Source organism: Triturus cristatus, chromosome 6 (genome assembly GCF_964204655.1).
Source record: "Triturus cristatus chromosome 6, aTriCri1.1, whole genome shotgun sequence".
Classification (NCBI taxonomy): Eukaryota; Metazoa; Chordata; class Amphibia; order Caudata; family Salamandridae; genus Triturus; species Triturus cristatus.
In genome coordinates this window covers 520,883,345-520,909,483 of record NC_140589.1, presented here as the reverse complement: position 1 = coordinate 520,909,483, position 26,139 = coordinate 520,883,345, and the positions used below count along the sequence as shown (strand labels likewise).

The window sequence follows — 26,139 nt, the reverse complement described above, 5'->3', positions numbered from 1 at the left end:
AAAACAGAAATAAGACTGGCACCTGTCTCCTGTAATCCAAAGGGGAGTGGCTTAGGTTTTCTCCTTTAGAGTGAGGGGGAGGATGGCAGTGACTCAGACAGGTCCCAGTGTAGTGGGGGAGAGGGAGAGAAGGGCCCCACGTCATTTCCAAGAGTAGGAAGAGGGGAGGAGGGTGGGCAGAGGCCCAGGGTACCATATTTCCAGCCCCAATGCTTCGATTGCTCTCAGAGGGGGCACTGCAGGCGAGTCTGGTCTGTACCAGTAGACCATTCACTGATGGGAGCCGCCACCTAGTGTCAGGAGAATTGGGTGGGGGGACAGCTGCCATAATCATCCCACCAGTTCTGGGGGTCTGACAGCATCACGCCAGAGAGGAGGGTGCATAAGTCCAGATTGAGGGGTGAGAGGGGGAGACAGTCCCCAGAGGGAGGACCAATGGGTCAGGGGTTGCCAGCTCCAAGGTCTGATCACTCTAAAACTGACCCTGGTGATCCCACTGCTCGCTAGGGAGGACTCCATGCTCGGTCTGGACAGCAAATAGGAGACCATTGCCCGGCAGACTATTGCACAAAACTTACAGTATGTGTTTCCCGGGGATGTGGGGGTAGTTGTACTTCCCTGGAAGTCCTGACTTGCCAGGCACAGGCTCAGCCTAAGGGTAGCAGTTTGGGAGACCAGTTGCAGAATAGCATCCCTGAACTAGTGGAAGAGTTGTGCAGGATGGCTGACTAAAGGTCCCGGACAGTTCAGAGTCTGGGGTACCTCTCCACAGTGGAAAGTACAGGACCCCAGAGGGGGTGACAGGGTGTGGGAGAGCCCATCCCAGTCTCCTGTTCAGCCTCAGAGTAGAGACCCTGTGCTGAGTGACCAGCCTTTTAGTGACTTGACTCTATGCCAAGAGAAATGCAAGTTCTTAGTTGAACAAGTGGATTACCTCAGTTACAGTATTACGGAAGGTGGAGTCAAACCTAATGAGAATTTGTAGAGTGCTACTAAAGTGGCTCCTTCACCCACAGACAAAGACATGTTAAGGTCCTTTCTAGTCACTTTAATTGGGGACAGGAACAACAGGATTGTTTTGAGATGATTTAGAATCATATTTGTGATGCTGTTATTTGTGATGCTGGTAACAAAGGTGAGAAAATAGTAGAATTTGCCTCCCACACGTTGCCCACCTTAGTAAGAAATGTCTCAGTGATTGAAGGCAAAGTGTTAGTGGCAGCTTGGGGTACAGAGATTTTTAGTACTTCCCTGTGGGGAACCAAGATCCTCCTTTGCACTGATCACAGACCTTTGGTCAAGGTTTTGCCGGGGGGGAGGTGGCAGGTAATTAATCAGCTAGATTGGCAAGACTAGCAGCTACACATAAGGATTATTGTTATGTCATTGAACACATTCAAGGATGAAAGAACTGTGTAGCTGATTTCTTGTCCAGTCTGTCGGGTTGGCAGGTAATGGATGGGCAGGCAGTTTTAGCCAAAGGAAATAAAGGTACGCTGGCTTCAATTCAGAATGGGTTGGAACTAGGAGGTATGCACGTCATCACAAAATATTAATGGGTCAAGGTGATGGCATTGGATCCCGTAATCAAGGAGGTGAAATGGCTTTTGGCATTGGACAGGAGAAGGGGAAGTATTGTATCAGTGTCTTCCAGACCCTGTTTGAAAGTCCTGGAGGAATTCTCTTTTTGTGATGCCATGATGTTGATGAGAGGTGAGAAATCTGTACCAGAGGGTGGTATCCAGTCACATTTGATATGAATGGCACACAAGGGGCACCTTGGGCAAACCAAAATTAGGAATCGGTTGAGAGAGAATTGGTGGTGGCCTGGGATGGATGAACAAGAGGATAAATGGGTTGAGGACTGCGAGGTGTGCACAGAAGGAGAAAAGAGATTTAAAGGTGGGTGTAAAATCAGACATGGGTCACATATCTGATCCAGGCGAACAATGGCATACATTAAGTCTGGATTTTATTGGCCCTATGCCCGAGCTGAGGAGTGAATGGAAATATGCCATGGTAGTTGTGGATGTTCATTTGAAGTTGTTAATTGTAAATTTATGAGGGAGATTGCCACTAGGTCTACTATTACTTTGTTGACGGAAATCTTCTTGGAGGAATGTGTTCCCAATGCAATTATAACTGATAATATAAAACAATTAATTTCTGGGGAGATGCAAAGTTTTTGGTAGTCTTGTTATTGTGCATAAGTGCATCTCATTTTGCAATCCACAAAGTAATGGTGTTGTAGAGAGGGCTAACAGAATGGTCAAAGGCACAATTCAAATGGCTGTAGCAGGAAAACATGATGTTGGTGGTATGATGATGTGCATGGTGGCTGCTTATCACACTCAAAGAACTCTTTTTGAGCTAATGAAGGGAAGGTTGGCAGGCACCAAGTTAGTTTCTGCCTGGATGAGAGAGAAGATGTTTTCTGACAGAGGGAAGATTTTACTCGGGATAAGAAACGTATGCCACACAGTCAAGTGGGTGATTGGGTGAAGATTTGATGTGCTCAGAAAGGAGGAGGGTTGTCAAAATTTAGAGGGGCATTTAAAGTCAGGCATTTGCGTTGGTTTTCCATGGTCTTGGACAATGACGAGAGCTTGAACAACAGACATGTGGCTTTATACCAAAGAAGTTGTCAAATTCAGGCTGGTGAGGAGCAGGACAACAGCGATTTAATGGTTGATAGAGATATTAACGGGTCCTCTGAATGACCTTGTAATGCCTCATTGTTGGTTGCAGGTGATGCTTTGCTTGAAATTACTGTGGCACGTGACTAGAATAATACATTGAGAAGTGTTAGGAATCACAAACCACCTGCATACTTCCGGGATTATGATAAATAATTTGTCATCTTTGAATATGATGCTATGGTATCCATTTGTATGTCTCTTTGTAGGTAAATAACATGTTTCATGTGTATTGTTATTTTTCCCCATGCATTGGTCATTTGTAAGGGGGGAGGTGCGTTGTGTTTTTAAAAGCTTGTATGGCAAAACCCTTCTGTAAGAACATGAAGTGTAGGATTAACCCGCATTATAAATTCCTTATCACCTGCTAGCGTTCCAGTGAAGTCGGTTATGCTAGGGCTGGATGAAGAACAGCTTAGCTGTTGTTATAGGGATCGAGTTTACTTAATACATTTTCCAACTTACCACCGACCTCCAGTGCAGTTATTTCGGAGGTACAAGAGACTGCCAAGAAAAAAACCACTGGACCAGCTGCAACTGGACATTAAAAATGCCTTTTCCTGAGAACTCTCTTCCCTCTGCCTGGGGAGTGTGTAAGTTCCTTGGAGAAAAGGAAACAAATGCTGTTACAGAGAAATTCTAGGAGCCATTTGTAACTGGATATATTGCTGTAGAGCTGAAGTAGAGATGTAGGCAGCCTTCTGGGAACTTAGACCATGGACTGGTGTCTAATAAACCTTTCTTAACAGTTTAAGGATGTTTTGAAATCCTAAAAACCAAAGTTATAACAGTTGATGCCAGCCTTTCTAATAAAATAAGCAACACTAATGGCTTAATCTTAGCAGATTTTCCAGCTAAAAACGTTCTATGGTGAAGGTTAATATGGTACCACACTGCAGACACGTCAGCTACAGTTTCCATTCTTGGCTTTTGAAGATTTCCAACCTACAAAATGTAAACACTTTGACTGGTCCAAACCTCCAACTGTACCTGACCACACTCCATCGCAGTCTATTTCAAAAGAAGCCTAGGCAGCTGTGTACTGTAGACTAGTGTTAGATTTTAGATTTTACATTTTTATATATTCTATCTCTTCCCCCCCACCCAACTTGGATTGTTGCGGCTCTTTTATGCTTCCTTGAATTTCGGCAGTCCCCTATTGAGCTTACCCTGTTTTCTCTTTTATTTCCTCCACCCTATCACCTATTTTCTATACCTCTTTCACTGTTCCTTTACATTTTCTATTTTTTCTTGCCCTAAGGTCATCTTTTTTCTTTCATGTGTCTATATCTTTATACTTTTAATATTATATCTCCATCTCCTGCAACCTCTCTGACATTCTTCCCCCACTCAACATGTTTTCCTATTTAACTTAGTGCAAAAATACAACCCTCACATTTAATTAGTAGTCCTTCGTGGAAGGGTATAGGTTGATGAGCCCTACCCTTCTCTCATAAGCACAGCTTTAGTTGTGGGCATGTGAGTCAGTTTAGGCACTGACATCAAGTTTTTATGGGGAGAAATCTTTATGTAGTAGAAAGTGAAGGATGACTTGATTTGCCCTTTATAAGAAGAAAGCATTCCACACTGAGTTCCTTGTGAATATGCTCACCCTACTCCAATTCCAGCTTGATCTGGAATCTATGATCATATGGTCAGCGACATATAGATTAGGATTGTGCCTGGACATTTCTGCTGTCATGGCGCTACCACAGAATGATACCTAGCTATACATTCTATCAAAATATTGATGACAGTGTGACTCATGGCTTCTGTTTAGGTGCATGTCCAGATCAAACTCGTCTTTGAGTTGATTGATCAGTGAAATCCACCTGTCCCACTAAGTGTTCCAGTTTAAAGTTTAAAGTTTGAAATCAAATTCCAGCTTTTGAAAATGTTCAAACTATTTACCTCCCCCTGAGGCATTGTAATATGTTCTTGATAATCAGTATGGCCTTTCAGATGACCAATTTGGTGATGGACTTACAAATTCAGCTAGCTGACTCTGGGATACTCTGTAGCATGGCAACATCTTGCCCTCATATAAATAGTACAAGTAGGTTTTCGTGATTCTCAAGGGGCCTACATGCACGTTGAAGAAGAGATCTGCTAGAACAGATGTTTAGTAATCCTCAAAACTAGCAATACATGTGAGATAGCATGGGCACTTGCTGAGCTTTCTACAGGAAGACCGCAGTGGGTTTTCGTAAAGTGACACCGTTCTGCCCAGCTACATTTCTCAAATGCTATAAAAGCAAACTGTTTTAGTTGCCACATAGAAGTTCAATATGGCTGGGCAAATGAACAGCCCCAATCCAAGACAAAGCTGACTCAATCAAATGACCCAGGCAAAGCCCAAGTTCAGTTGTATTGTATTGAAAGAACATTTTTCTAACTGGATCAAAACGTCCCTCTTCTGAATTTCTTTTCGTTTCACTGAAATAACAAATGGCATTGTTTCAGGAAGATGTCTTTTTGAGCACATAAACGTCTCGCATGATGTACTGCAAGGTGCAAGCAGAGCAATTGTCAAATAGGCTACAAGATGTTTGCCTTCACTCTGTACTTAGCTAGCTTTGCCAGATTTAAAGATGGGCGACCCGACTTGAAGCAGGCAGCAGAGAATCAAGCAAACCTGTCAGTAAATGAAGTACTTGAGAAATCCCTCCACATAGCCACACACTTGTGGTTGGGTTAACACCCTGAAATACCGGTAGCGAGGGGACTGAGTTGTAATTTGCCCCAACACTGCACAGATGCTAGCCTGCTACCTATTGCGCCTTCCTGGAGGTGCAAGAACTCTTCCTCACAGAGCTGCTTTCACAACTCAGATGCAGGTCTTTGGCAGCCATCTCTATATGAGGCTCTCTGTCCTGAATAAGGAGACGTTGAGCATAAGCCAGGTTTTAGTGCTGCTTCTACCAGGATCTCTAAACAGAAGCCTACCTATTTTTAAGCAGAAATACAAATCTTCAACATGCAATGTACTTTGTGTTGTTACTGGGTTTCAACACTTATTTTCTCTCTAAAAGTCTGACCAATTGGGTTATTTCTGTTTTCATGTACTTACTCTAAGTTTCAAGACAATGTACTTTTTCTCAGGGCTCTTCCCAGTTTCGAGATGCTATCCACTATCTGGAACGTAAAATTGATGAAGGAATTGCAGACAATTACACCCTTGCAATTGTGACATATGCCTTGTCGCTGGCTGATGTCTCACGAGCTAAAGAGGGACTGAACATTTTGAACAGAAGAGCAGAAAAAACAGGTAACAATTAGATTGAATTCACCACGCATGTGAAACATTTTTTTAAAGGACAAACAGAACTAAGGTCATTTCTACGTGCTACTTAACTATTGAAAGCATTACATTATACGTTCCTCAGTCAAGCCAGTTTTCATTTTCATAATAGGCTTAATTTTAAAAACATATTTTATCTTATGTACATGCATTTGTCTTGTATTAGATTTTTACTCAGTGGACGTCCTGTTTATAGTTATATAGCTATGCATCACTTGCATATCATGTAAAATAATGCGAATGTTTTACATCAGCTCATGGGCAGAATATAATGAAAAAAACAGCTGAAGCACACTGGATGCTGTGGCTGGCGGGAAAGTGCTTGGCTGGGTGGACTTCAGCGAGGTACAGAAAGTAATCTAGACTATTGATTACTGAAACAGTCCAGCCAACCACCATGTTGTATTAATAAATGGAATCTCTCTTCCAAGATGACTACTACAAGAATGCCCTTTCAATCCAATAGGGATCACCAGCTGGTCCATTTCTTTGTATCCGACCCGAACTCCATCATGGTCGGTCATATTTTTTTACTTTGACCCGGTCTCATGGGATTAGATGCCTGTGGTTGACGCTTTGATTTTTTAGGTGCTAGTTTTTACGTTAAACTTTAAAAATTCATAAAACATTTATTAAATTTCACTCTATTTTTCTAAATTGGTGTGGGATTTTTCTTGTGTAGTGGTTTTACTTTATAACTATTTGTGTGCTGCATAAATACTTTACACATTCCCTCTAAGTTCAGCCTAACTGCTTTTGTGCCAAGCTACCAAAGGGTTAAGCACAGGTTATTTTAGTGACTTTTGAGGTTCACCCTTACAGGGACTGTGGCTGTTGCTTGAACAGGGGTCACCCCCCCTTTCAAGCAACAACCCAATTTCTCAAAGCAAGCATAAGAGAAGAATGGTGGTGCAGCGACCTGAGGAGAAACAAGGAAACACTTGCACCCCCAAGGAGTGCTAAGAGGCAAAGAAAACCTCAAAGAGTATTGGAAGGACAACTCATCCAATCAAAACAGTGTGTGACTGAAATGTTTCTAGAAAGTATAAACACAAGAATAAGGATGAAAGCCTTTAAATCAGGAGCAGAGATCTGAGATAGAAAACAATAGCATCCAGTCATGAGCAATGGACTGACCTAAAGCCAAATGTAAACACAGGTGATGTTTTGGGAACAACAGGTCTGTGGCGGGCAGCTAAAGCCATCTGTAGTCAACACAAAAAAAGAAACCGTGATATATGAACAGCATATGTAATGTAGTATTCAGATTAATTTCCTAATCCAGAAATGAAGATCAAATTCTTAAATTGGGTTCCAAGTACAGTAGAACTAATGCATGCATTTCTTATATTTATTCCATAACTGTTAATCATTGTGGTGGCAGGCATATACATCAACTTGTGCGTTATTGTAAATTCAGGCTAGTTGAAAAAAATAGAACAACCACTACTGGTGCATGGGCAGCAATGTCAGTAAGCATTGTTTATGTATAACCTTTGACAGAGCAAAGACTTTTCTTATTTGTGGTTTATATTTACAGGTGATTTGAGGTTCTGGAGAACAGCATCCTCTAAACTGTCTGATGGGTGGCAGCCAAGTTCTATAGACATTGAACTAGCGGCATATGTCTTGCTCTCCCACGCCCGACAGATACGAGTTGCTGAGGGCTTGCCTATCATGAAATGGCTGAGTCAGCAAAGAAATCACCTTGGAGGATTTTCATCTACTCAGGTCTGGTAATCATTAGAAGAAAAGTTTATCGTACACTTTTGTATGCACAAAAGTATACTCCAATATCTTGCATTCATTGGTGTGACTAGTTTGAACCTATCTTTATATATAACATCTAAAAATAAGAGATGACCATAGTTGTTTGCAATGTGAATTTCATATGTTTTTTCTAGAGCAGGGGCCTTTCCGGTTTTGTCTACTTGCTAGCATTGGACCTGCCGCTGCTGTGTATCGTGGGGATAATTGATAAGTGAAGGAGAAGGACTCAGTGCTGTAGAGTAAACCATGTAGACTGGACCTGGCGTGATAGTTTGGGGTAGACTGTTCCCATAAGAGCAGGATCAAGTATGATTTTTAAAATGTCTGTTTCCGCTCCTTCCTCACCGGCAGAGCCCAAAGAATCAGACTGCCACCCTTCCTATCCAAACCGGCTGAAATCAACTACAGGGGACCCCAAGGATCGTCGCTCAGCCCCACGCTCTTCAACATCTACATGGCCCCCTCTCGCCGCCATCGTAAGACAGCATGGATTCAGCATAGTATCCTACGCCGATGACACCCAGTTCATCCTCTCCCTCACCAAGGACTCTATCACCACCAGGTTCAACTTCCAGGAAGTTGAACCTGGACGTCGTATCCTGTATGAGCAGCAGCTGCCTGAAGCTCAACTTTGAGAAGATAGAGGTCCTCAAGCTCGGACACTCCCCCTCTGCATGGGACAACACCTGGTTGCTCACCGCCCTCAGCAGGCCTCCCACTGCCATGGACCACGCCCGGAACCTAGGCATCATACTCTACTCCACCCCCTCCATGATCTGACAGATTAACGCCATTGCCTCGAGCTGCTTCAACACCCTCCTCATCCTCCAAAAGACCTTCAAATGGATCCCCCCCTGAATCAAGGAAGACAGTCACCCACACACTCATAACCAGCAGACTGGACTACGGAAACGCCCTTTACGCCCTAATCAACAAGTCTCTGCTCCGCAAACTCCAGACCATACAGAAAACCACAGCCAGACTCGTCCTCGCCATCCCTCGACACGAGTGCATCACACAACACCTGCGGAACCTCCACTGGCTTCCCATAGAAAAGAGACTCCCCTTCAAGATACTCACCCATGCCTGCAAATGCCTTCACAACACCGGACCACAATACCTCAATGAGAGAATCTCCTTCCACGCTCCCAAGAGAAACCTCCTACTAGCCGACCTCGCCCTCGCTGAAATCCTTCAGATCTGCAGAGCCAGAACAGGGGGAAGAGCTTTCTCCTACATTGCGGCCAAGACCTGGAATGAGCTCCCGATCAACATCAGATGTGCCCCCTCCCTGACCATCTTCAGGAAGACACTCAAGACCTGGCTCTTCGATTGAATGGAGCTGCTTACCCCTCACCCCCAGCGCCTTGAGACCCTCACGGGTGAGTAGTGCGCTTACAATACCCCTGATTGATTGGAGTCATGAAGTGGACAAAAGTTGATGCTCTGGAATGTTGACAGGAGTAGTTACCAGCAGTTGAGATAAAATCAAGCATTCCAACCATCACTGTTTTTCTTTTTTTTTTATTGCGAATAGGGGCATGGGGCATTAGATTTTGGATGAGAATGGAAATATAACCGGTCCTGAAATTTCAGACTTGCTTATATAATTGAGACGCCACTGAGCAGCATCTATCTGCCTAGTCCTGGATAGAGAAGGGGCTGGAATTTGACTAGTAGCAGGGGGACCGGACGGGTATGCATGCTTGGACTCCTTTTAAAGACTTGGAATGTAACATAGGCTCAAAGGCACGACCTGATGTTTCCATCTGTTGATCCATCCTGAACACGAAACAGGAAGCCGCTGAGACAGCATGAGCCTGCATAATGCTGTGAATGCTAGTGACAGGAGGTGCAGGAGTGTTGTGAAACCTTGGGGCTTTGGGTTCCTACTATAGAACAGATACATAATCAAAGTCCTTATATGATACTGATGAGGCGAATGTATGACGATACAATGCGATAATTTAGATCGTGGTACATTACATCGTGGTTTTTACAACGCAAGTCATTACAACGACTCGCGCTGGACTTAGGAATAATATGATTTACTATTTCAACTCCAGCCTACGTAACAGTAGGGAAGGTGTTGGAATAGTAAATCACACTATACCTCAGTCTAGAGCGTTGTAACGACTTGTGTTGCAATGACAGCGAAGTAAATGTATTGCGGTGTTTTGACCGCGTTGTAAAAGTCTTTTTCCAATGAGGCGCATCGATTTTCTCTCCAAACACAAATAGGTACAAGATGACTGATGTAAGGTTCAAAAAACCCTTTGGCATGCATCATCTTAAGCCAGAGCTTGCAAAGCAGACCTTGATTGCCTAACACCTTTTAGATCACTGATTGGAAAGAATTAAGACATTGGGAAAATTACCTAATAAATACTACCAAAATTGCCATACCCAAATATTATTATTATTATTATTATTTGGATTTGTAATGCGCATGGCTGCCACAGCAACGAGGCGTCCCAGCGCAGCAGTCAGAACCCAAAACGAGAGCCAGGTCAGTTATCGGGGTTAGATGGTGGGAATGGGGAAAAGTCATGTCTTCAGGGCCTTTCGGAACGCTAGATGAAACTGGAATCTGAATCAAATCACAGATACTCTGCAGTAGTGAGCTTCTGTCTGCCAAAGGATATTTTTCCATAAGAAAATCTTTAAAACAACTGAGCCATATAGGCATTAAATCCTAAATGGGAGTAGTATAGTGTACATCTCACATGACTATTTTCTCCATAGTAGAGCATTAAGTGGTGTCAGGCTAGGTTTTTCCATTTCATCTACTTCTTTTGATCAACATGGAGTGCTCTCAAACACTATGCCTAAGCATTCACAGTATTTATTATAATCAAGCTAATTAGAATCCAGAAACCAATTCCTCTTGAAATTGGAATCCTTAATGATTGACAGGGTGGCAGATGAAAATAATGTCAGCAAAGCAGAGGGCCATCAAAGATTTTGATAAAATCTTGGGCAGTAACTGTTTAACTATTAATTGTCACTCCAAGTAAAAGAGTGGCCCAAGTCCCTTTGTTGGACATTGCTGATTAGAATAGTCTGGAACCCAGGAGCTCATCTACCTTGCCAAATGATGTGAACAAGTCCATAAACATGTCAGGAAAGAATATCTTTCAATTACCATTATGGACACTGCATTGTCTACTTAAGACATATCCGCCCACTTCATATGTTCAATAGCAAGACATAAGTCATGGGGAATAGTTGATCTGTTATGCCACTTCTTCCTCTGTGCACAGCCACAAGACCATCAGAAAGTGGCTTGTTTCAATGCAGGAATTGTTTTTTGTTGCAAAACTCTTTCTACTAACTTGTCTGTAGATACATTGTACTCAGCTGCGTTTGTTCCTTCTCTCGTGCCTTCTTTGTCCTCTTTATTGATATTGATGAGCCATTGCCACAATACCAGTGCATCTGGCCTTGGATGGCTGGTATAATCTGTTTATATTTTTAGGTCAAGCGTGAGCCAGCTTGCAAGTGCTGCTCTGCAAACAGCTGTGGTAGTTTAGTATGGAGAGAAGCTTCACCCACTCCCCTGTCCTTATTTGTTATTGGCTTGTGTGTTTGTCCTTTGTACATGCTGTCTTATGATTCATTATGAAGCTTGTTAGTCCCTCCTTAGTACAGCCATGTCGTCATTTGTTTTCTCCCATGGCTACTGGCCCCATTACTTGGTTGTTACACGGTATGTGTACTATTTTCTTTATTAAGCAGCTGGAGCCGAAGCCCACCGCAGGACATGGACCAGGTAAATGTGGAGTGTGTAGGGGGGCACACGTAGCGTCACGCAACTTTCTCAAACAACATGGGGAGATGTGCGGTCTAAAACTGTGCAACACAAAATGTTCTGGTGCCTTCTAACCCCCTCCCGTTGTCGTGCCTTCTTCCCCCCCTACACCCTCCCTCCCTCCCATTGTCTGTGCCTTCTTTTCCCCTCCCCACCTCCCGTTGTCTGTGCCTTCTACTCTCCTCCCCCACCCCCGCCGATCTGTTGTCCATGCCTTCTCCTTGCCCCCCGCCCTCCCTCCAAACAGATGTCTGTGCCTTCTCCACCCCGCCGTGTCCGTGATGCCAAGTTGCCAACCATTTGCAATGCAGTAGGTCTCGCGTAAATTAGAGACCTATTGCATTGCAAATGCTTGGTAAAATAGAGTGCACTGCAAATGTCCTGTATGCATTGTGAATACAGAGCACACGGAGCGTCACTGCAAGGTCTGCACCTCATATATATATATATATATATATTTATATATTCACTGAAAAAAACATAGGTTAAAGGGACATTATAGTTAGAAATTAGCATTTAAAAAAACGTAGAAATCCCCTGAAAAAAATACAGGTTTCAGGGACGTTATAGTTAGTTGGACATTTCACTCGTACAAAACCAGAGAAATTCGGCCGTTATAGTTAGTATAGCAAACTATAACTCACGTCCCCACAATGCACTTCTGATGACGTCCTATATCACATCAATCATGACATGGTCAGTGACATCACTGATGACATCTCAAATGATATCACTCATGACATCACTGATGACATCATCCAGTGAATGTATGTTTCTTTAAAGTTTAAATATGTTTTATTTATATTATATATATATATATACATACCAAGGTGTATTGAAGAATGAGTGGGTGTATAAGTGTCTGAATAAATGATTTAGTAGGTGCTTGACTGATTGTATAAGTGACTGATTAAGCGCATCTTACTGAATACATGGGTTAGTGAGAAGAGTGTGTGAATGTCTGTGTCAGTCTGTCATTTGGTGTATAAGCGGCTGCATGGGTTAGTGAGTAGCTACATGACTGTCTATATGGTTATTGATTGGTTGTCTGAGTATCTGTATGGGTGCCCGAGTGCCTTTGTGAGTGGGTGGGGGATGGATGACTCTGTGCATAGATATGTGAGTAGGTGAACCACTGGGTGTATGGGTTTAAGAGTGCATCTGTGAAGGGCTGTATGTGTGGGTGAGTGTGTGTATGGATGTGTTGGTGAGTGCATGGATGTCCCAGTGGTATATGTGTAACTACATATGTGAAAGGCAGTATATGTGAGTGTTGGAGTATATAAATGAGTATACATGCGAGTGAGTGATTGTGAGAGTGGCTGTATGGATGAGTGTATGCTTGTATCAGTGATTGTATAAGAGAGTAAGTATGTGTTAGTATTTGTATAAATAAATGAGGTGGTCTGTGTATAACTGTATAGGTGAGTAAATGGGTGTGACTGAGTAGGTGTGAGTAAGTCTATGGATGAGTGGCGGTGTGTGAGTGTATGTATAGATGTGTGAGTGAATATCATAGTGCTGTATTGATGAGTGACTGCTTGTATGAGTTACTGTATGGGTGAATGAGTGAATGTGTATGTGTAGACCTAGGAATCACTGAGCAGGTATGTACTAACTGCTATTGGTCTGTCTATGCTTTTGATATTGGTAGTCTGTATTTTAGAGTGGGTGCATAAAAGGTTTTATTATGGTGTGAGGAGGTGCATCAGATTATCACGTGGATGATGTAATCAGTGATGTCATCAGTGATGTCATTTGAGATGTCACTGACCATGTTATGAGTGATGTAATATGTGACATCATCAGCAGTGCATTGCGGGGGCGCGAGTTATAGTTAGTTCTACTAACTATAACGGCCGAATTTCTCTGGTTTTGCACGAGTGAAATGTCCAACTAACTATAACGTCCCTGAAACCTTTGGTCTTTTCAGTGAATATCTAAGGTTTTTTAAATGCAAATTTCTAACTATAACGTCCCTGAAACCTATGTTTTTTCAGTGAATTTCAAAGGTTTTTTAAATGCTAATTTCTAACTATAACATCCCTGAAACCTGTGGTTTTTTCACTGAATTTCAAAGGTTTTTTAAATGCTAATTCCTATCTAGGCCTACAATGGTAGGACATGTGCAGAAAGAGGAAGAAAGGTGCAGAAAGAAGCAAGAGAATTGCAGAAAGAGGCAAAAGAAGTCCAGAAAGTCAAAGTAAGGTGCAGAAAGAAGCAAGAGATGTGCACAAAGAACCAACAGAGGAACAGAAAGAGGCCTTGTTGCAAAGTCATCCTGTGCCCTTTTTGCTGATAGGTACTGGGGGTAACTGACTCTGACTAACCAGGCCCGGAGCCAGTGCTATGCTGAAAGACAATTTGAATACAGTGAAAACACCTACATACACTAGGGTATACTATGGATTGGGGTACCCCTGTGATTTGCATGACCTCCCCTGTATGGCCCTAGTACATAATAGGGCAGGGTGATTAAACCTACCTCTCACTAAGAGGTGCAGAAGGAGGCAAGAGAAGTACAGAAAGAAGCAAAAACGGTGCCGAAAGAGGCAAGAGAGGTGCAGAAAAAAGCAAGTGAAGTGCAGAAAGAGGCAAGTGAGGTGCAGAAAGAAGCAATGGCAGTGTAGAAAGAACCAACAGAGGTGTAAAAAGAGGAAAAAGGGTGCAAAGAGGGGTAGGAGAGGTGCACAAAGAGGCACGAGAAGTACTGAAAGAGGCAGGAGGGGTAGAAAGAAGGAAGAGAAGTGCAGAAAGAGGCAAGAGAATTGCTGAAAGAAGCAACAGAGTTGTAGAAAAAAGCAAGAGAACTGCAGAAAGAGGCAAGTAAGGTGCAGATAGAAGCAAGAGCAGTGCAGAAAGAACCAAAAGAGGTGCAGAAAGGAGTAAGTGAGGTGCAAAAAGAGCTAACAAGGGTGCAAAAAGATGCAAGCGAGGTGCAGAAACAGGCAAGAGAAGTGCTCAAAGAGGCAAGAGAATTGCTGAAAGACGCAACAGACATGTAGAAAGAAGCACGAAAAGTGCAGAATTTCTCTGGTTTTGCACGAGTGAAATGTCCAACTAACTATAACGTCCCTGAAACCTTTGGTCTTTTCAGTGAATTTCAAAGGATTTTTAAATGCTAATTTCTAACTATAACATCCCTGAAACCTGTGTTTTTTTCACTGAATTTCAAAGGTTTTTTAAATGCTAATTCCTATCTAGGCCTACAATGGTAGGACATGTGCAGAAAGAGGAAGAAAGGTGCAGAAAGAAGCAAGAGAATTGCAGAAAGAGGCAAAAGAAGTCCAGAAAGTCAAAGTAAGGTGCAGAAAGAAGCAAGAGATGTGCACAAAGAACCAACAGAGGAACAGAAAGAGGCCTTGTTGCAAAGTCATCCTGTGCCCTTTTTGCTGATAGGTACTGGGGGTAACTGACTCTGACTAACCAGGCCCGGAGCCAGTGCTATGCTGAAAGACAATTTGAATACAGTGAAAACACCTACATACACTAGGGTATACTATGGATTGGGGTGCCCCTGTGATTTGCATGACCTCCCCTGTATGGCCCTAGTACATAATAGGGCAGGGGGATTAAACCTACCTCTCACTAAGAGGTGCAGAAGGAGGCAAGAGAAGTACAGAAAGAAGCAAAAACGGTGCCGAAAGAGGCAAGAGAGGTGCAGAAAAAAGCAAGTGAAGTGCAGAAAGAGGCAAGTGAGGTGCAGAAAGAAGCAATGGCAGTGTAGAAAGAACCAACAGAGGTGTAAAAAGAGGAAAAAGGGTGCAAAGAGGGGTAGGAGAGGTGCACAAAGAGGCACGAGAAGTACTGAAAGAGGCAGGAGGGGTAGAAAGAAGGAAGAGAAGTGCAGAAAGAGGCAAGAGAATTGCTGAAAGAAGCAACAGAGTTGTAGAAAAAAGCAAGAGAACTGCAGAAAGAGGCAAGTAAGGTGCAGATAGAAGCAAGAGCAGTGCAGAAAGAACCAAAAGAGGTGCAGAAAGGAGTAAGTGAGGTGCATAAAGAGCTAACAAGGGTGCAAAAAGATGCAAGCGAGGTGCAGAAACAGGCAAGAGAAGTGCTCAAAGAGGCAAGAGAATTGCTGAAAGACGCAACAGACATGTAGAAAGAAGCACGAAAAGTGCAGAAAGAGGCAAGTGAGATGTAAAAACAGGCAGAAAAGGTACTGAAAGAGGGACGACAAGTGCAGAAAGAGACAACAGGGGTGCAGAAAGAAGCAAATGAGGTGCAGAAAGAGGCAACAGACGTGCAGAAAGAGGGAAGAGAGGTGCAGAAAATGGCAACAATTGTGCAGAAAGAGGCAAAATAGGCACATAAAGAGAGAACAGGGGTGAAGAAAGAAGCAAGACAGGTGCTGAAAGAAGCATGAAAAGTGCAGAATGAAGCAACAGGGGTGCAGAAAGAGGCGAGAGAAGTGCAGAAACAGGCAAGAGAAGGGCACAAAGAGGCTAGAGAATTGCTGAAAGAAGCAACATCGGTGTAGAAAGAAGCCAGAAAAGTGCAGAAAGAGGCAAGTGAGATCCGAAAACAGGCAGGAAAGGTACAGAAAGAGGGAAGACGAGTGCAGAAAGAGACAACAGGGGTGCAGAAAGAAGCAAATGAGGTACAGAAAGAGGCAACAGACGTGCAGAAAGAGGGAAGAGAGGTGCAAGAAACGGCAAGTGAGATGCAAAAACAGGCAGAAAAGGTACAGAAGGAGGGAAGATGAGTGCAGAAAGAGACAAAAGTGGTTCAGAAAGAAGCAAACGAGGTGCAGAAAGAGGCAACAGTTTGCGGAAAGAGAGGTACAGAAAAAGGCAGGAAAAGTGCAGAAAGAGGCAAAAGAGGTACATAAAGAGACAACAGGGGTGCAGAAAGAAGCAAGGCAGATGCAGAAAGAAGCATGGAAAGTGCAGAATGAAGCAACAGTGGTGCAGAAAGAGGCAAGAGAAGTGTAGAAAGGAGCAAGTGAGGTGCAGAAAAAGCCAACAGAGGTGAAAGAATAGGCAAGAGAGGTGCAGAAACAGGCAATAGAAGTGCACAAAGAGGCAAGAGAATTGCTGAATGAAGCAACAGAGTTGTAGAAAGAGGCAAGAGAGGTGCAGAAAAAAACAAGTGAAGTGCAGAAAGAGGCAATTGAGGTGCAGAAAGAAGCAATGGCAGTGTAGAAAGAACCAACAGAGGTGTAAAAAGAGGCAAAAGGGGTGCAAAAAGGGGTAGGAGAGGTGCACAAAGAGGCACGAGAAGTACAGAAAGAGGCAAGTAAGGTGCAGATAGAAGCAAGAGCAGTGCAGAAAGAACCAAAAGAGGTGCAGAAAGAGGGAAGAAGGGTGGAGAGAGGCAAGAGGGGTACAGAAAAAGGTAGGATGGGTGCACAAAGAGGCAAGAGAGGTACAGAAAAAGGCAGAAGGGGTGCAGAAAGAAGGAAGAGAAGTGCAGAAAAAGCCAAGAAAAGTGCAGAAAGAGGCAAAAGAGGTACATAAATAGACAACAAGGGTGCAGAAAGAAGCAAGACAGGTACAGAAAGGAGCAAGTGAGGTGCAGAAAGAGCTAACAGGGGTGCAAAAAGACGCAAGAGAGGTGCAGAAACAGGCAAGAGAAGTGCAGAAAGAGGCAAGAGAATTGCTGCAAGAAGCAACAGAGGTGTAGAAAGAAGCACGAAAAGTGCAGAAAGAGGCAAGTGAGATGCAAAAACAGGCAGGAAAGATACTGAAAGAGGGACGACGAGTGCAGAAAGAGACAACAGGGGTGCAGAAAGAAGCAAATGAGGTGCAGAAAGAGGCAACAGACGTGCAGAAAGAGGGAAGAGAGGTGCAGAAAAAGGCAAAACACGTGCAGAAGAGGCAAAAGAGGTACATAAAGAGACAACGGGGTGCAGAAAGAAGCAAGACAGGTGCAGTAAGAAGCATGAAAAGTGCAGAATGAAGCAACAGTGGTGCAGAAAGAGGCAAGAGAAGTGCAGAAACAGGCATGAGACGTGCACAAAGACGCAAGAGAATTGCTGAAAGAAGCAACAGAGGTGTAGAAAGAAGCAAAAAAAAGTGCAGAAAGAGGCAAGTGAGATGCAAAATCAGGCAGGAAAGGTATAGAAAGAGGGAACACGAGTGCCGAAAGAAACAGGGGTGCAGAAAGAAGCAAATGATCTGCAGAAAGAGGCAACAGACATGCAGAAAGAGGGAAGAAGGGTGCAGAAAAATGCAAGAAAACTGCAGAAAGAAGCAAAAGAGGTACATAAAGAGAGAACAGGGGTGCAGAAAGAAGCAAGACAGGTGCTGAAAGAAGCATGGAAAGTGCAGAATGAAGCAACAGGGGTGCAGAAAGAGGCAAGAGAAGTGCAGAAAAAAGCAAGTGAAGTGCAGAAAGAGGCAATTGAGGTGCAGAAAGAAGCAAAGGCAGTGTAGAAAGAACCAACAGAGGTGTAAAAAGAGGCGAAAGGGGTGCAGAAAGGGGAAGGAGAGGTGCACAAAGAGGCACAAGAATTGCTGAAAGAAGCAACAGAGGTGTAGAAAGAAGCAAGAAAAGTGCAGAAAGAGGCAAGTGAGATGCAAAAACAGGCCGGAAAGGTACAGAAAGAGACAAAAGTGGTTCAGAAAGAAGCAAACGAGGTGCAGAAAGAGGCAACAGATGTGCAGAAAGAGGAAAGAGATGTGCAGGAAAAGTGCAGAAAGAGGCAAAAGAGGTACATAAAGAGACAACAGGGGTGCAGAAAGAAGCAAGACAGGTGCAGAAAGATGCATGGAAAGTGCAGAATGAAGCAACAGGGGTGAAGAAAGAGGCAAGGAGGTGCAGAAAGGAGCAAGAGAGGTGCATAAAGAACCAACAGAGGTGCAAAAAGAGGCAAGAGAGGTGCAGAAAAAGGCAAGAAAAGTGCAGAAAGAGGCAAAAGAGGTACTTCAAGAGACAACAGGGGTGCAGAAAGATGCAAGACGGGTGCAGAAAGAAGCATGGAAAGTACAGAATGAAGCAACAGGGGTGCAGAAAGAGGCAAAAAAAGTGCAGAAACAGGCAAGAGAAGTGCACAAAGAGGCTAGAGAATTGCTGAAAGAAGCAGCGGGTGTAGAAAGAAGCAAGAAAAGTGCAGAAAGAAACAAGTGAGATACAAAAACAGGCAGTAAAGGTATAGAAAAAGGGAAGACGAGTGCAGAAAGAGACAACAGGGGTGCAGAATGAAGCAAATGAGTTGCAGAAAGAGGCAACAGACGTGCAGAAAGAGGGAAGAGGTGCAGAAAAAGGCAAGAAAAGTGCAGAAAGAGGCAAAAGAGGTACATAAAGAGACAACGGGGTGAATAAAGAAGCAGGACAGGTGCAGAATGAAGCAACCGGGGTGCAGAAAGAGGCAGGAGAAGTGCCGAAACAGGCAAGGGAAGTGCGCGAAGAGGCAAGAGAATTGCTGAAAGAAGCAACAGAGTTGTAGAAAGAAGCAAGAAAAGTGCAGAAAGAGGCAAATGGTGAGAAAAAACAGTCAGGAAAGGTACAGAAAGATGGAAAACGAGTGCAGAGACAACAGGGTGCAGAAAGAAGCAAATGAGGTGCAGAAAGAGGCAACAGACGTGCAGAAAGAGGGAAGAGAGGTGCAGAAAAAGGCAACAAAAGTGCAGAAAGAGGCACTTCCCGAAGGCACTTCCCGAAGGCACTTGTGCATCAGGAGAGTCGGGTTCGAAGGAGGCCGCTGGGATTGGGGACAGGGTGGGTGATGAAGACACAAGGGTGGGTGCTGAGGACACCGGGGTGGGTGAAAAGAACACCAGGGTGGGTGATGAGGACACCAGGGTGGGTGATGAGGACACCAGGGTGGGTGACGAGGACACCAGGGTGGGTGACGAGGACACCAGGGTGGGTGACGAGGACACCAGAGTGGGTGATGACGACACCAGGGTGGGTGATGAGGATACCAGAGTGGGCGAAGAGGGCATGTTATATCTATTCTCGGAGAAGTGACAGGTGAAGATGAGGAGGAAGGAAGGAGAGGAAAGTACATAAGACCAAAAAGGGAGAGAAGCAGTGAGTGAAATGAAAGGAGAGAGAAAATTCAGAAGCGTGGAGGAAGGAAAACCAAGGGTGGAAGAAAGAAAGAGAGAGACACAGCAGAGAAAGAAATTAGACAGAAATGGTGGAGGGGGTAGAAAATATACAGCAGGGGTGCCAGCACAGGCCGAGCGCTCAAAGGAGAGTGGAAAAACAGAAGGGAAAAATCTATGGGGATAGCAAGGTTTAAAACCTGGCCCTGGCTGACACACACATGACGGGGGCGGAAGCCCTTTGAGCCCTATGGGCGTCGCATGCCTGGTGCTTAGCATAGTGTGCCGCCCAAATTGTGTCAGGACTATTGGCTTTGTCAATGGTTGTTAGTTGAATAAAATGAATAAGCAACAACTATGGCTTTATTGTATATAATAATTAAAATGTATAAACCAAGGAAAAAAGCAGTGGAGCCTTCTCACCGTCAGCACCTAACCCAAATGACTCCCAATGTTTTTAGTACCTTGTAAATTTCATCAAGGGTGTGTGTGCACACCGCAAAGCACCCACCGTTACAATGCTTGTTCCCGCAGGAACTAAACCAATCAAAAACAAAAGAACAGGTGCACCACACTAATTCAATTAGGTTGGTTAGGACAATTATATATTCCAAATCCAATCAGAGTAAGAGAAGGAAGATTCCTTGATATCATCTCTTTAATCCATTTTCATATTGGGAAAACAACACAGCCAATAATATTGAAAATGCTTCACATCTGAAATTAAGAGACTGTTAAAGTACTAAAACGAGTCTCTTTGAAGTTACATCAAAGGTTTTGAGCAGCGGCACTACTGCAGACTTATGATTCTTTTTTCACCCTGAGGGTGAGGGCAAAAATGGAGAGCCCGATAGGGACCCGTCTTGGCACCTGCTTTTAATAACTGGCAGTGCTGAGTACCTGCAGTACCCGGCTCACTTAAAAGCCCTGGTGTTAGTCCCAGGAGACTCCAGCTGGGGTGTTAACTCAACTGGAAAGTTTTTAAATTGACATCTGAAGCTTGAACTGCCAACTCTGCCCTGCGGGGATCTGATATGGTCACCCGAAGTTTGCTCACAGAGCTCTGAAGCAAGGCTCACCTCAAGGCGCCATGACTGTGTTTAAGATACATCTCGTCCGATGGGTCAATAGTCTCACACCAGTTGGATATAAGTGGCAACATTAACCAGCTATATTGATCATTTAACACGTATCCATTCACAAAGGATCCCCCCATTATAAAAAGAAAAACTGCTCTTTTAACAGATTACATTCAAGATGTCATTCCCTGACAGTTGATGCTTTTCTCTTGCATGGGAGCAGAGGAACACTATTTTATTAACACTCAGGCACATGCATCAAAGGAAAAACCGGTCGCAAACGGGCAGATTCTCAGAATCTGCCCCTTTGCGACCGGTATTTTTGCATTTGGGAGGCATCATCCCAAATGCAAAAATCGCAATTTAAGCAATCTCTAAATTGCGATTACTTAAATTGCGATTGTATTTAAGGAATCCCAAATTGAGATTTCTTAAATGCAATGCATTAAAGTAAAAAGATTAGCGATTTTGCTAATAGGGGGAGCAAATTACCATGAAGTTGAACTTCATGGTAATTTGCAAAAACTTTGAAAAATGCACCTTTGTGCATTTTTCAAAGTTTCATGTTGCGCACACACATGCCCTTAGGGCATGTGTGTGTGCAACAAATGTGCACAGATCAATTTCAGGGGTGAAAAAGGATGTCATTTTGACACCCTTGCACCCTTGAAATTGCATGAGCTATTTGCGAGTACCTAGTGGTACTCGCAAATTGCCCATGCAATCTCCAATTCATTCCAATGGCCTGGAGGTCCATAGGAATGAATGGGACGGCATTCCTTAATTGCGACTCGCAATCTGCGAGTCGCAATTAAGGAATGTGTAGGAATCGCTATTTTTATAGCGATTCCTACATGCATAGGCTTTTGCAATTCCTTAATTGCGATTTCTGAATAATAGCAATTAAGGAATAGCAAAAGCCTACGTTGATGCATGTGCCAGACTGTTTCTTCTACCTCCTAGGGTAAGATACTTTGTGTATCGAAAATCAGGGTTACATGCAAAAGAAACAGGCCTCCGTGTACATGCTTTTAAAAAAAGTTTTGCTTCTCCTATCTACCTCCCATTATTACGTTTAAAATTCGGGCTTCCTCTGTGTTCACTCACAGGAGCTTTAGGGGAAATACGTTATATTAAAGGCAAGACATCAGAAGTAACTCTTTACAATTCATATTAATGTTTGACACGTATCATTCAAACGGCTTTTAAGGTTCAATATATGGGGCCTCAAAACGAGATGCAAGGTGTTTTGCATTTGACTGAACTGTAAACTCCCTCTGGGAAGCAGATTTGAGAACAGTGTCACTAATAAACTGCAGCTTTGAGAACAGCGCATGTGGGTTAAACAAGAATTTGCATAAACAGTGAAACAAAATACTTTCAACACCAGGAAGGAGTTGTTATTTCCCCCAGGCTTAACAAGTAACCATGAAACAAACGTTCATTTCATGTTTCTGAATCCTGCTGCAGACAAAGTTCAGCATAAGTGGCTGTTTAACTATCTCTGTATCTACTGTTTCTACCTGCCTGTAAGGATCACATTTTCAATTCTTGTTCCCAAGAACTGCAGTTCCAAGAATGAAGGGGGTAAATGTGCTGAAACAGCAAGTGCCTGGTTTGGCTTCACAAATCGCGATCCCAGAGCCTCGAAGGCCTTGCTTCCCTGTTCAAGGCTCTACGTTGGCATAGCTGTGCTAGCACCCTAGCTGGTCTTGAGCAGAGCACTCAGAAAGCTGCTGCTATTGCCCAAAGGCTGGAAGAGACACGCACTGCTTATCAAGCCACTGGTCTCATGAGGAGATGGCTTTGAAGGCCTTTAATCATTGAGGCCTCTTGCCCAGTGACCTCTGACAGTCTCTGCATCTTTGCAGCTGCCAGTCTTGCTGTGGTAGTTATGTCAGCACCCCTTCCTAGCCTCTTTTTTCAGCTCCGCCCTCTAAGTTTCTAACATACTCAGCTAGCCCTGTCTTCGATGCGCTACGGCCTGCTCCGGCTTGCCTAGTCTTAAGCACATTTCGTCTTCATTCAGCTTGCCTCGTCTTGCCTTCCCTCACCCACCCTTCTTTATTAACCGTCTGCAGATCCCGCCTCGTGTGCCTCAGCACTCAGAGAGCTGTGCATTGTTGCCAGTATCCCCTCCCACCCGCAAATGCCCAGCGCCTCAGTAGCACACCGTGTGTCGCCATCACATCCCCACGTCTGCTCCTGCAGCCTCGGGTGCCCTGTTTGCCCTTTGCAGCCTGCGGTCATTTGTTGTCAAGTTTCTCTGCGCCTCCGGCCCCAGATGCCCTACTCTATGGCATGCAGGAGGTTGTGTGTGACTGTCACAGCTCTTCTGTCATCCTGCACCTCAGATGCCCTGCTCTATAGTACACAGCAGGCAGTGCGTGACTGTCCCTGCTCAGATGCGCAGCTCCTCCGCACACAGCCTGCTGATGTGTGTCACTGTGACAGCCCCTCTGTCTCCTGCGCCCCTATACTCTTTCCTGTTGGACCAATCTGGTTAACCTCTCCCTCAGTCAAGGCCCCCTTCCTATTACCTTTAAAACAGGACAAGCTACCCCTCTTCTTAAAAAACCTACCGCTGATGTGTACGATCTCAACAACTTCTACCCCATCACTAACCTCCCTTTTCTTGCGAAAATCACAGAAAGATGTGTAGCGAAACAACTTTACCGTCCTATTAAGGACAATGATCTTCTTGACAACTTTCAGTCTGATTTCATTCAAAACTGCAGCACTGAAACAGCCCTGCTGCAAGTGATTGACGCGCTGCACATACTCGAGTCAGGGGAGTCCTGTCTTTTGATTCTTCTAGACCTTTCTGCAGCCTTTGATACTGTCAATCACAACACTCTCCTTAACACTCTTCAACAGAGAATGGGTTTGGAAGGCACAGTGCTTAAATGGTTTGCCTCTTTTCTCTCTGACAGATCCCAAATCATCAAACTAGCGAACAGTCTCTCATCTCCATTGGCGGTAGATCAAGGCGTCCCTCAAGGCTCTATTCTTGCACCCACTTTGTTCAATCTCGATCTGGAACCATTGGGAAATCTCCTTAGTAAATCTGGGATCCTCTACCATCTCTATGCGGATGACACCCGAATCGACCTTAAGGTGACCTCCACTCACGATATCTCGATCCTCAACTCTACTCTTCACTCTATCCAAAACTGGATGTTAACTCATCAACTCATTCTAAATCCCTCCAAAACCGAATTCCTCCTCTCTACCTCACTATCTCCTCCTCCTGTTCAATCTTGGATGGAGCACCTGAATCTACTTAACAGTAAACCTATCATTGTCAACAGCGCAAAATCCCTTGGTGTCGTACTTGACAAAAGGCTCAATCTTCTCTCCCACATCAATTCCATTGCTAAGAATGCTCGATACCAACTGCGTCTTCTGTGGGGGATTGGACGCTTCTTCCCGGAGCAAGACATAAAAACCCTGGTCCAATCTCTGGTTCTCTCCAGATTGGACTATTGCAATTCTCTTCTTACTTGCCTCCCCAAATCCCACCTTTCCCCTCTTAAATCCGTTCTCCATTCAGCGGCGCTTTTATTTTTGGGGCCAAAAGAAGTGACCACATCACACCCTTGTTGTCTTCCCTCCGTTACCTTCCCATCGAGGCAAGATCAATCTACAAAACTGCCTATATCACCCACAAACCCTTGCACACTTCCTCCCCTCACTACCTGGCTAATAAACTGAAAATCTCTGGAGGCTCTAGACCATCTCGTAATGCGAAAAACTACTGCTTGATGTCTCAATCTTTCTCAGGCAATGCGGTGAGAATCTGGAATTCGCTTCCGCCACAGCTCCATACCACCACCTCTACCCGGACCTTTGAAACTGACCTCAAATCTCTTCTCTTCCAGAGACCCTTCTAGAACTAATACACGCCCTTTCAAGTCCCCCAAGGAAGTTCTTTCACTATTGTAAATTTGTATTCTATGCCTGTACAAGTGTCATCCTAGTGTGTTTGTGAGTGACTGCCATCTACTGCTGTATTATACCTCTTCTTGTATCTCGTTTGCTTCTGTAACATGCACTTTTGTAACATTCTCCTCATGTAACGTAACTGTTCTCATTGTAAAGCGCTCTGACAGCTTTGGGTAAAGTCCACGCTATTTAAAAATGCATAAATAAATAAGATGCACTGCCTCCTGTCTCCCGTCATCCTTGGCCCTCCCCCTCATTGTAGCATCAGCAGCCACCGCTCTGCAGACACCTCTCCTCGCCAGGCTGCGTGGCTACCCTGCCCCTGGGGCTTTATAGCACTCAGGATCTCTCGACTGGTTTCCTCCCCAACTCAGTCCCCCCCCCCTGCGCTGCTTTCATTTCCTCTTTCCTGGTCACGACTCGGTTACAATAGGAGGAAATATCAACTTTAAAGAGACAGCCCTTCCTAATGGAGTATGTGCAGAGTGGTGCCGACGTGTCACGACCGCTAGGGCTCAGCCCTCTCGGCGCTCCCATCGGCAGCCTTGTATCAACATAACAGTTTCGTGACAGAGTCACACAAAGACACACGCACTGTCATACACACAGAAAACATGCGAAGACAGGCGGTCACAGCCTTACAAACATGCAAACACAGGTAGCCTGGATAAAGTGCCGGGGATGTGGCGGTCCCCGGGGCTGCGGGTGGGACTCATTTTAAGAAGAACATGCCGCTTCAAGTGCAATAGGAGGCGGACTCTTGCAAAAATAAAAGGTCCATAATCCGTTGAAGGGCAACAACTAAACTCATTTAAATTATTTTTGCACATTGCTCTCCTTATACACCCGAGTCAAGTGTCTAGAAGTCACATGATAAAGCCAGTGGCTACTTACTTTAATTTCCAATAAAGTACAATTGAGAAAGTTTTCCATGTTTCTCTCATGTGTACAACAGCATGCAAACTTAGACTTTCAACCAGACATGCCATGGGCTTCGTCAGCCAAAAGTCATGACAGAGAACAACACAAGAGTACACAATTCAACAACTCGAGCCCAGGCCACCCAAACGACAAGAGGAGTCACCACCGAAAATCTTCTGATAAGAAGAAACATCACTGCTCCTTCGCCAGCGCTTTGTACTTTCCCATTTCCTTGCCCGAGCTGCTAGCCAGTCTAAGATTTGTTTCTTGCATTCTGGGATTTGTAGCCCTGTGACTCCATTTTAAAATAACAACTTTCCATGTATCGTTTCTAAGCGCTGTAATTAATCAGTTAGTAGTACATAGCTTTATGGCACCCAATTTACTTATCCAGTGTACAGACTCAGAAGATTTTAGGCTGGGCCGGCCTTATTGGGATTCAAACTCCTCTGCTCATTAGCATTTCCGTCAATAGCGATCACTTATCACAGGGGAAGAAGTTATCAACGGGGTAACAGGTATAATGGTGCCAGAGTTCAGTGGTCCCCAAATAAGACTGCTATACACTCCCCAAAAGAAGGGAGGATTGGCCAATTTTACGTGTTTACATTTGGACCAATGC

The 26,139-nt window shown here is 44.2% G+C and overlaps 1 protein-coding gene across 1 annotated transcript in view; it reads left to right on the top strand.

Moving 5' to 3' along the window:
- The window catches only part of CD109 (CD109 molecule), a 750,032-nt gene that overhangs the window by 624,299 nt on the left and 99,594 nt on the right, over positions 1-26,139 (top strand). The window contains exons 26-27 of the mRNA XM_085610953.1: positions 5,799-5,964; positions 7,538-7,728. Coding sequence (XP_085467079.1) covers positions 5,799-5,964; positions 7,538-7,728 — 357 coding nt within the window. The remainder of the gene's footprint in view (positions 1-5,798; positions 5,965-7,537; positions 7,729-26,139) is intronic.